The 12,084-nt window shown below is 28.8% G+C and overlaps 1 protein-coding gene across 2 annotated transcripts; it reads right to left on the reverse strand.

Moving 5' to 3' along the window:
• Window positions 1–480: 480 nt before the first annotated feature.
• LOC123297897 (non-lysosomal glucosylceramidase) lies at window positions 481–11,265 on the reverse strand. 2 transcript variants are annotated; one of them, XM_044879718.1, is made up of 13 exons: window positions 11,200–11,263; window positions 9,161–9,447; window positions 9,000–9,088; window positions 8,761–8,941; window positions 8,015–8,177; window positions 6,391–6,508; window positions 4,732–5,215; window positions 4,540–4,662; window positions 3,466–3,710; window positions 3,140–3,394; window positions 2,481–2,734; window positions 1,756–1,947; window positions 481–1,694 (listed from the first exon to the last, which is right to left on the reverse strand). In XM_044879718.1, exons 2-13 carry the CDS (start codon window positions 9,286–9,288, stop codon window positions 1,497–1,499), a joined length of 2,430 nt encoding a protein of 809 aa, XP_044735653.1. In that variant the 5' UTR covers window positions 9,289–9,447; window positions 11,200–11,263; the 3' UTR covers window positions 481–1,496. The 2 variants fall into 2 exon arrangements, with proteins under 2 accessions (XP_044735653.1, XP_044735654.1); XM_044879719.1 differs by lacking the exon at window positions 9,161–9,447 and having other exon boundaries at window positions 482–1,694; window positions 11,200–11,265.
• Between the last annotated feature and the right edge of the window lie 819 nt (window positions 11,266–12,084).

Here is a 12,084-nt window from a genome sequence, read left to right on the forward strand (position 1 = left end):
ATCCAATTTTGATAAACCAAGTATGTAATCCTACTAAATTTGGGTCATACTTTTCAAATTTGTGATCAAAATTAACGTAGCTCTAATAGGTTTCCAGAAAGTGGAGTCTTTGTCCCGGAATTAAGCATACAAGTGATAGCTAGCGAAGAACTAATATCACAGCTGAAAAGAATGCCCTAAAATTAGTGGGTTTCAAAAAAAATTCCAATAAGATCGGATCAAATTTGCCAGTGTCATCAAAAAAATCAAATTTTTTAACTTTATAAATTTATGTAAATTAATGAGCGATTTTTACATGATTCTTTACTAACTTTTTGTTTTACGTATAAAACATACCTTTTATTTTGCGTCTCTATTTCTTATACGCTGGTGGCGGATGCCTCCTTTGCCACGCACTAGTTACGGACCTGACTGATTTGACCAGAGTGGTATGGCTTCGATACTGCTATACTACCTTAATAAAAATAAAACAACAAAATTTGAAATTGCGGTGTTGACATAATTTTTTTATTTATGTGAAAATATACATGTAAACATTAAAATGTAAATAATATCACAATAAAATTACAATATTCTGTGGTATGGTCTCGTAAATCGTACTACATTAAAATATATTGGGTGGGCAATTAACATGAAAAACGCGTATTATTTCAATATTCAGGAAGAATATAATTGTTTATCTAAATATATTTATTTTTAATAAATGCATGGTTTTGAATATCTTTAACAAAATGGCTAAGTTTAGAGTAATGACAAGTGAAATTTACAACATTTTAAAAACTCCCGACAAATACAGCTTTTCCCTTGTAGCTCTCTCAAAACTGAGCCGATTTTCTTGAAACATAGCTAAGAACACTCTCCATTATATTACCTGTTAAAAACAAATCAAAATCGGTTCTTCTGGCAAAGACATATCTTCAACATATTGCAATGTTGTCAAACGTAATACAATTACATTAAATTTCAAACAATTTGTGATAATTTTTGTTAATTATCTCAAAAACTAAAAACAGGAATGTTTTGTAAATAGGTACAGTTATTTATAAGCCTTTAATATAAACTGTGCTAGTTTTTTGTGAAGCTGTTATGTCTGAATCTCGAGTTATGGATAAACGTGTAAACAGGAATGACTTCATGTTTTCGCTAGAATTTCCTGTTTCGTCATTAAATAGCATTTTCTTCATAACAACGGCAATTGGCATTTTCTTGGTTACGACATGTACATCGACTAAGAACTAATCCGAACTAACATAAACTGATATAATAAAACGAAGGAACTAGGGAATGGTATCCTAAGGGGAAGGTGGAGATTTTTTTTAAAAGAATGGTAATCGTAATTGGGAAAATCGTGATATTTTAATAAAATGGTAACTTTTTCTTTAAAATTATTCAAACGTGATTAATTATTTAATTGGAAAACCAAATAAACATTTTCCAATAATTGTGCTTGAAATTCCAAGAAACAGAAAAATTGGAAACTACTTATAAATCGAATTTTAACAATTTGTTCCTAATTGTTTACGTCTCTCCCATGCTAATTGCATTGACCATATACTTAAAGGACGCATATAACCAATTGAACGATAAAATTTAGTTAAATAAACTGCTTCAGGTGTCTCATATGCCATTCCAAAATCTTCTGTCATTGATTTAAACAAACCACCAGCGGTTTGCCATGCTTCTTTGAGCATTCCCTAAATATAATTATTCACCAGTTAGTATAATTTTATAATGGAGAAACGAGATATATTTTACCTCAAATATCATTGTAGATGCTAAACTATACGTGACCCCAGTCCAGCATTCTTCACTTTGAAGTGAAGTGCAGTTAACACCACCTTCTGGTAAATAACCATTCACAGCTCCCATATTACCATCACCAAATTTTAAAACATTATTTTTGTAAATTGTTTTTAATGCTAATTTTACTTTTTCCTCTGGAAATACCTAAACAATATCAAGCGAAAATATTTAACTTTACAACCAATCTCTCCGAATAAAGAATTAGAGAAATAACATCTTTTTAATTTTAATTTTGTTCGGAAGTTTACTAATAATTACTAAGAATATATTATAACATAATTTTACATGGAAACAAGCCGAAAAATGTGAATTTAGCGTGATTTCGATTGGCTCCTAGCCTCAATTGATATCAAGATATCACAACCAATCACACGTCATAAATTAGTTTTTTTTAAAAGTTAATAAAAACTTAGCCAGGAAGGAAGTATCACAAAAGATGTGAAATAATTATCGAATGTTAAATTTTCAATGATCAAAAAAGTAAAAACTGAAAAAGTGTATGTTGTTATACAAAATCGAAAAATAATTAAAAATTACACCAAATTTTTCAAACCCCCATTATATTTGGATGAACAACTTGTAAAAACTATGTAAGTAGCTTGGGTCTCCATTTCATAGAACAAGATTCAATAACATTTTAAGCCATCTTCGAAACTATAAAAACAAACAATACTTACGTTATAGTTGTATCCACTGCATCGCGTCATCCAATGACCACACAATTGATCCGCCATTATACTATCATTCATTTTACTGTCGGTATCGAATAAATAATAAGTACCATTCCATAATTTCTTATCGAATGAAATTAACGCACGTTTGAATAGATTACTATATCGATCAAAATCGGTTGTATTTTCTAAAATTTTTGACATTTGCGTCATTGCAAATAATGCTCCTAACCATAATCCACCGCAATATGAACTAGCCCCTAAAAGGTACAATAAAATTAATTCCTGATCATTATAAAATCGCATATATAAAATCTATATTGTATTCAATTAATCAATAATAGGGAATATTCATGAAATTTAAATTTGGTTTAAATATTTTTCTTCCTTTCTTTAATGACTGGACATTTCAACTAAACCATTATTTTAGTAATGAATATCTTTTTAATTACTTAAAATTAATTAATAAAAGTACAAATTCAGTGAGGGCATTTAAAAATTTCTAAAACGGAAATTCAAATTTTTATACGGACGTGACATCAAAGTACGGGCTTGTCAAATTTGTTGACATACTGTATGATATTAATTACTTACATTTTATATGGTATTTCATTAAATTATGAATGAAATGATGAAATTATCAGATATATAACATATTAACATACCCTTCATAATCCATAAATCATATGTTTGATCCGGTGTTCCATTATTTTCAATCAAACCATCACCATCAGTATCCCAAACTATGGAACGTTCCATTACAGTTCGACATGCATCGTACATATATTTTAGATAATCTTTATCGCCAACTTTAATATTATAATCACGAAATACAGTTAAAACAAATTTGGAATTTAAATCACGCCATTCACTTACGTCATGCACTGGGTAGCCATTTATTAAAGTAAATGGACATTCATCTGAAAATTATTCATAGAACGCTATAATTTTTTTTCGCCGAAAGAATTTTTAATGAAACACAATTTAATACCTGGATCTCCCGAATCATGAGGAACACTATTTTTAGCTTTACGTTCGACAAGATGTCCATCATATAATGCACGGTATTTTTGTGGAAGTTCAACGTATACATAATCATGAAAATCATGTTGGATCACCGACTGTAGTTCTGGCCACAGCATAGCTAATGCAATTGATGCGTAAAAATGTACGTCGTATGTGTTATACATTCGATATTCATGACCTTCCAAATAAGCAAATCTACCATATTTCAATCTAAAATAATTTCAAGGTATTTTTATTTTGAAAATTTATTTCTAGATTAGTTAAGAGTTTTTTAAGGAAGCCTGGTTTGCATGCGCGCCCTTTTGATCGATATTGGATAGGAAACGTCAAAATTATGCATAAAGGTTCGCCACCTCTGCCCAAATGTAATTTTTATTTTACAAAATAAATTTACAAGATAGAACAACAAATTTTCATACCATGTATATGAAATAAACAAAGTATATTAAGTTTAGTCTAGTCCCAAGTTTGTAACGTTTAAAAATATTGATGCTATGAAAAAAATTTTGGTTTAGGTGTTCATAGAATCACCTAATTAGTTCATTTCCGTATGTCCGTATATCTGTCTGTCTGTCGTCCGTCCGTCTGTCATCACGATTACTCAAAAACGAAAAGAGATTTCAAGCTGAAATTTTTATAGTGTGCTTAAGACGTAAAAAGTGAGGTCGAGTTCGTAAATGAGCAACATAGGTCAATTAGGTCTTGGGTCCGTAGGATCCATCTTGTAAACCGTTAGAGATAGAACAAATGTTTAAATGTAAAAAATGTTCCTTATAAAAAAATAAACAACTTTTGTTTGAAACATTTTCTTGTAAACATCACTGTTTACCCACGAGGGCGCTAATTAGATGAAAATTTTGTAGTATGAATTCATATGGAAATATCAGTTATGTGTGTGTGGCTATTTAAGAGTGGAAATCTTTCTTTATTTACATGACGTCAAAAAACAAACGATTGAGTCATCAAAACTGTCTATACATGGTATTTCACCAATTATCTCAGTCAATTGTTTGTTTTCACTTGTTAAAATTTTAAATACCTTGGATCGCCTGGCAATTTATTTTCAATTTCATTTGGAGTTAATTTAAGCCATACTGTTCCACCATCGGAAACATAATATAATTCATTAAAAATGGCACTTTTATACCATTCTGGTAATTCACTATAAAAAAAATTTAGATAATTATATTACCACTTATTTTCTTCCCATCCTATACAATTAGGTACTTACAGATCATCTAATACTGAACTTTGCCACTTAAATATTTCTTGTGCCCAGTTTTTATAATTTAATAATGCGTAATTTGAAATCTCTTTAGGACAATCCCAAAAATTCGTATAATATTTATCATACAACTGTGATAACATTGACCCAAAATATACTTCAGGCAAATGCCAAACCAATGACATTTCGATATCTTGTTTAGTTTTAGGTGAAACGTGTGTTTGACATGCAATACCGATTCCAACATCCTCAAAATCACTTGTATAATCTTTTTGCATGCAATCCGTTTTTGTAAATTGTCCGTTTTTTGATAAGTCTAACCAGACATTTTCACCCGTACCAGATGGATTAAAATTTTTACATTTTGTAATATTTATATTTTCAGATTTTTTCGCAGCTAATGCGTAAGTGCATTCCATATTGTGGATTTCATGTTTTAGGGTTAATCCATCTATCTCGCTGGTGTCAAACGAAGATGTAGTGCATTCTCCTGCAATTTTTTTTTTTGAATTTATAAAATATTCGGAATTTCGAAATGTATTGACAGTTTGAGTATGATTTATGGACCGAAATATGTTATACAAGGTGAACCAATCAAAAAAGTTTCGAGTTTGATGGGGGATATCATGTTCTGACATTAGATTGGACCTAGTTTTCTAGGTTGCTTTAATAGTCAATTTGATCTTAAATAGATAACACTTTTATTTAGAAAGTTGATCCACATAAAAAACTAACATTTTCTAAAGAAAAGAGGGAGATATTTAAAAGTGACGTCATTTTAGAATATCGCCATAGAGGTTATCTTGAATGCTTAAAACTTCTTCGCTTTTTTATCAATTTTAATTTGTTATGGTATCAAGTCAATTATTACACAGAAAGAATTCGCATCTCCTGCGAGTTGCTCAGTTTATTTACGTATTTCCTGCGAGACAAATATTTTATGAATGATGTTGTACATAAAGTACATACATTATAATTAATAAACGAAGGTCGAAAACATTTATTTATTATCGGCATTTCTTCAAACTGACTAATTAATAAATGCCAGAGAGCCAATATGAAATAATAACTAATTATTATATATCATTAGTCAATTATTTTATGTAATATAATAAGAATGTATTTCTATCGAAGGTTATTTCACAGTACGTTATAAAAATTTAGTCTTGGCTTTCTTTAATATATAGTGTGATCATCGAAGGAGACAAGAAAACCAAAACAAATTTTTAAATTTTACAGCAGTTATTCAGTATCAAGCTATTCATGGGCGTACACAATTTTTTACTCAAGAGGGACAAAACAATTTTTCACCTAAAAGCAGTAAACCAGAAATTTTCGGTCTAGAACTTGGCCTCTAACCAGCCCCCCCCCCCCACATAAGCACCTGAATCGATTTTTAAAACCCCCCTCTCCCCAAAATGCTTACGTAATTAATTAATTACCCCTAGGGACCCATTTTTGGTACTCCTCTTTTGTATTATTATTATCATTATTATTATTAGTCAAAAAATATCTATGATAAGTCCACGCCCAAGTGGAGGAGAAGCTTCCCCGGACTTGAGCCACACCTCGAGATGCTCCTGGTGCTGTTAAATCTTTAATATTACCAATCTAAATCAAGAAATGATAGAATGTGTAAAATTTAAATAAATAAAATGAACATACCAGAATCATGAATATTTTCTACGCCATTCTTAAATGTAAAGCTAATCGTCACTATTCTGTCTTCATCACAAGTATTTTCAACTGTCCATACAAATACGGCACATGGTAAGGAACTATCCTAAAATACAAACATCAATAAATTAGTAAAATTATGGATAATTTTTAGAATAATATTGGTAAGGAGATTATTTTATGTTAATTTAAATTAAAAATTAATATATGGATTCACAAAAGAAGAATGAATAAAAGTCATGAATTTTATTGGTCAATTAATCATTATACTGGGTGCTCAGAATAATTGCAATCGAAAATACAATGATTACTTTAATTATAGTATAATAAAATTATATATCTGCAAATTATGGTTAATATGTAGGGGATATTCTCAGGACACTTCACTTAAGTTTCCCTTTTATGTTTAAAAAAATGCCACCATTTTGATTATTAATAGAAGTCAATTATCTCGGCAAATATTAATTTTACAGTTCTTAGCGCCTTTCTACTATCATTTAGATGTAAGAAAATTAGAATCCTCAAGACATACTGGCTGCGTTTTACCTATAGAGCCCTTTTTAGGTCACTTTCAGACGTCTTGTAAGGCAAAGAAAATTAGAATCCTTAAGGCTATGCTGGCTGCGTTTTTCCTTTAGAGCCCTTTTGAGCTCACTTTCAGACATCTTGTAAGGCAAAATTGCTTACTCTAATTACTCACAAACATTCACGAGAGCTCTCATCAGCAATACATAGCCAACTGGAAAATAAATGAATAGCCGAAATTTCGTGCGTCGATGATAACTGGGAGTTCACGAGCGCTGTGTCAAAAGCGCTGAGGCAAAACGTAACCAATAAAATTCGTTTATAATTACATAAAAAGGAAATGTAAAACCAGCTAAATTAAGTGATTGTGAACATTAATAAAAAGCAAATGAAATAAGCGTTATGAGTGTGAACATTGATGCATGATTATGAGTACAAAACCCTATCTCGAATTCGTCTTTAGCGCCTATATAATTTAGTGCGAAACAAAATATAATAATTTAAATAATAGGAAGAGAGCGCTGTTGTTATGTTGACCCTCAGAGCTAATAATAAAACAATAAACTAGTCTCGTTGTAACAGTGTAGGATATTTTTCGTTTTTGAGCTATCGTGTTGAAAGACAGACGGACAGACAATCGAAAATGGACTAATTAGGTGATTTTATGAACACCTATACCAAAATTTTGTTCGTAGCGTCAATAAGAGTTTTTAAGCGTTACAAACTTGGGACTAAACTTAGTATACTTTGATATATTGCGTATAAACATGGTATAAATATGTCTCATCTGGTTATCAGAAGAGTGAAGGTCCATCTTATACCGTCCCCTGTACTATATTAAATTGTCGAGCTTATCAACACATAAGCTTATTAAGTAATCTTATCTTTATATTATTTGTAATTAGCTCAAAAAAATGATAATAGAATTATAAAGTCGCAAATTAGTGATATTTGTTAATTATAATGATCTAAAGGAAAATTTTGTAAAATAATGACAAATACTTCGCTTGTTAGTTTAAAAAAAAGCAATTTGAAAAACAATGCCATAAAATGCACTCCTAGCTTTTAAATTTTTGTTTTACATTACTTTATAATTTTTTGGGATAACAGGTGAAATTTGGTGGCATAACAATTTAATTCCATACTCTGTTAAATTGTATTCAGTCCACGCACGTGGATACAATCCTACATAGTTACATTTGGATCCATCAATTAATGATTTCCAAGATTGTAGAACGTTTTTTGGTGCTCTAAAAATATAATAGGGTATTATCGTTAGTCAAAAATAAATCATGAAATTTGAAAAAAGTTAAAATTTATGTAAAATATATTTAAATATTCTGATTTCGAGTCATAAAAGCACATTTTTCTTTTAAAATATTAAAATTAAAAACGTAATTTTTAAACTTTATATCACGTGACCTAAAACGCGGGTAAGCCTTGCTGTGATGTCATAGCGGTATGAGTCATAGACTATCAATTAGTTCAGTGTACATAGCTGGGTATAATATATACATAGATAAGTATTTATATTTATATTATAATCAGATGTCTATGAATATATCTGTCAAACTTATTTGTGTTATTTCGTATAGTGATACCCATATACGTCATCAAATTGGATGCCCGCGTTTTTGACAGTTTAAAAAAGGTTTAAAATTTAAGTTTTTGGCACAAAAGCGTGTGTATTTTTCCGAAATAAATTGTTGATAGATTTTTGTTAGCAAAATTAACATTTTGAAGTACTTTTTCAAAAATGGTGGAATACCCTATTTTAAGCACCCTTTTACTTATCAATATCAAAAACAATACTTCAAAATCAAAATTACTTACTCATAGGTCGATAACAGACTTTGAAAAATTGTTTTCTTATCCGCATCTTTTATGGTAACGATAAATTGATCCGCGTAGACAGTGTTATATTCATAAATTCCAGGTTTTAATTGGAATCGACAGAATTCACCACGATATCCACGACCAATGGATCCACTTCCTAATCCACCAATAGGTACACCTAAACAAATATTACGAATTACTAATAATTTTAAGCATATTAAACATTTGGAAATTACCATAAATTTGTTTTCCATTTTCAGTATACAAAAAATCCATTATCGGTTTTCTACCTTTTCGATATAATTTCCAATAATAGTATAAATACCTACAAGTAAAAAAAAATTAAGAACTCCATTCCATTCAAAAAATTGTATTAATAAAGCAAAAAAATAATTACCTAAAAATTACCGGTAATATTGACCATAATTGGTGCCATTTGGGTTTAGCATTTTGCGATCGTTTTTCTGGATATGTGTGACTTAAACTCACTTTAAAACCATAAAATGGAATTTTCATAAATTCCATAGTCTTTCAATTTATTATTAAAATTATTTTAAACATAAATTATTATAAATGTTGTTTACATTGACCCTTCTAGGTTAGTTTCCATTATTCGTATGTTCAAATTCAAGTGTACACATTATTACAGCCAGAGAACATAATCGGTAAAATACAGCAAAACCTCTTGAAAGCAGTTTAGAATTTAGATAAAAACAATTTTATTTTTCCCAATTATTATAATTAATATGTTAGTATGGAATAAGTAATTCTATTAATTATTTTTTAATAAAGTCATACAAATAGTTTATAAATTACGAATTTTTAATTAGGTTATAACTTTTAACAAAGAAATATAGTACAGTTGCTTTATTGTAAAAAATTACAATTTCGGTCTCATGGAAATTCAAATGTAATTTAACAGCGGTTGACATTTAGCTTGTATGATTAATTATGAATCATTGTTTTTCAAAAATTTTTCGAGAGTGTGTTGCAAGGTTGTCATCTCTCTAGATTTGTTCGGGAAGGATTCAGAATAAAAAAATATTTCATTTATTTAATTTCTGTGACGTTCCAATTATTGTGCTCAAAACATGTAAAGGCTGCATTCAGGCTAACCCAATGCCTTTCAGAATAGGGAATATTCATGAAATTTAAATTTGGTTCAAATATTTTTCTTCCTTAACTTTAATGACTGGACATTTCAACTAAACCATTATTTTAGTAATATATATCTTTTTAATTACTTAAAATTAATTAATAAAAGTACAAATTCAGTGAGGGCATTTAAAAATTTCTAAAACGGAAATTCAAATTTTTATACGGACGTGACATCAAAGTACGTGCTTGTCAAATTTGTTGACATACTGTATGATATTAATTACTTACATTTTATATGGTATTTCATTAAATTATACTATTCTACGGTTTTTTATTAGAAAACTTAATAATAACGAGTGTAAATTCTGTGTTGTAAATTCATATTTTTAAAGTGTAAATTATACATTGAACTGTCAAAAAGTGACAGATCACGTACTTATACGTCATCAACAGAGAGCGCCAAAAAACTGCGTTTAAATATCTCAAAATTATACTGTATTTTAAATATTTTTTTACACTTAAATACAGCATTTTTAAGCAGTATTTATACTTTTTACTTTGTTATAACGGTGTAAACAATGAATTAAAAATATTAAAAAAATATTATCTATTCGATAAGGGTGCATTCAGATTAACTAAATTAGCGTGTGATTAATTCGTAGCCATAATAGTTTGTAACTAGAATGAAATAACTCAAAAAAGGATTTTTTTGAGATTTACTCGAATTCTCAACTTCTTTGACACTTGAACAAGTATTTTCGAAAATATGAACAAAAAGGAGCAATTTTTTGTCATTCAATCAAAAGTTTATAAGCCACATGAGATACAGATTTTCTTCTAAAATAGATTTAAGTACCCGCACTAAATTGGTTGTTGAATCATAAATTCAACAAAGAAAAATTCAACGAAGCTAAAAAACATTAATTAAAGAGAATTGAAAAAAATACACTCGAACCAGGACTCGAACCCGAACTTCTTGGATTCTTGTCAAGCGCCCTACCAATTAAGCTATTCGTGTCTAGAACTCGAATAGCCTAATTGGTACGGCGTTTGACATGAATCCAAGAAGTCCGGGTTCGAGTGTATTTTTTTCAATTCTCTTTAATTAAAATTACTAGACAAGATATTTGTCAATATTTAGTTTACGCCTGTATGTAGCATATTACATCAAAAATAATCGAATAGACCATTATGTCAATATCGTATGCATATTTATAAGTAAATAACAACAATTAGCAATAATACTAAAAAACATTTGTACGATTTTTGTCATTTTATACACGCACTTTTAATAAAAAAAACAGGTGTTAATTAAAAAAAAATGTTAAGCATACATACCTAAGACCTGTTACCTCATTCCAAAATTTTCCAACAATTTATGTTATTGTAACAAAAATTTATAAAACACAAAAATAATAATTTATTTTTATATAGCTATTATTAAAATAATTTGCTGATAAAAATCGCAAACACATTCATACAAAGTAAACACAATATCGAGTTCATATCACAGATAGAGGAGTATAAATAAAAAGTTTATATAAGCTTAAAAAATTAAATTTAAAAAATAATAAACATATTTTTGAAGCGTATAATAAAAAAAATGAATAAATCTTTCTTTAAATTTTAAAATTTAATTGATTTTTAAAACAATTTATGTTATCGATTATATACTTACAAATTCTTTGAATATACAGTGTGTCCCCGGATAGAGGTAACTATACTTGTAAATTTTCTTATTTTGCATTTTAAGAAAAAAAGTCATTCTTTATAAGAAGTAATGTATAGGGTAGCCAAAAATTTGGTATCACTATTTTTTTGGGTAAACTACCCTTTGTTTTTAAAAGTTGACAAAATGTTACTAAAAAAAGTTACTCGAAATTAACAATTATGACTCTATATAAAATATCAAGAAGATCTTTCTAACTTTGACAATTCCATTCTTTTGAATGTTTATCCGAGAAAATAAATTTTCTTTTTAATTTTCTAAACTAGTCCTCAAAAAATTACCTGCTCGGATAGTACATGTTAATTGATTTATTATTATTTTATTTCTTACGTTTTTTTATAATTAGAGCTTTTGTTCAAATAAAAAATGATGCTATAATTAAAGTACACGGATGTTCTTGATATTTTTTATAGAGTCATAATTTTTAATTGCGAGTAACTTTTTTTAGTAACATTTCGCCAACTTATAAAAAAGAAGGGTAGTTTACCAAAAAT

This window comes from Chrysoperla carnea, chromosome 4, assembly GCF_905475395.1.
Source record: "Chrysoperla carnea chromosome 4, inChrCarn1.1, whole genome shotgun sequence".
NCBI lineage: Eukaryota > Metazoa > Arthropoda > Insecta > Neuroptera > Chrysopidae > Chrysoperla > Chrysoperla carnea.

What these genes read in the sequence shown, in the direction of transcription:
- LOC123297897 (XM_044879718.1), bottom strand. Translation starts at nt 9,288, where the DNA reads ATGGAATTTATGAAAATTCCATTTTATGGTTTTAAAGTGAGTTTAAGT. An exon ending in AGTTCAGTATTAGATGATCT is followed by an intron (nt 4,663 to 4,731) that starts GTAAGTACCTAA and finishes TTTTTTTTATAG; the next exon opens with TGAATTACCAGAATGGTATA. An exon ending in TGATTTATGGATTATGAAGG is followed by an intron (nt 2,735 to 3,139) that starts GTATGTTAATAT and finishes TGTACCTTTTAG; the next exon opens with GGGCTAGTTCATATTGCGGT.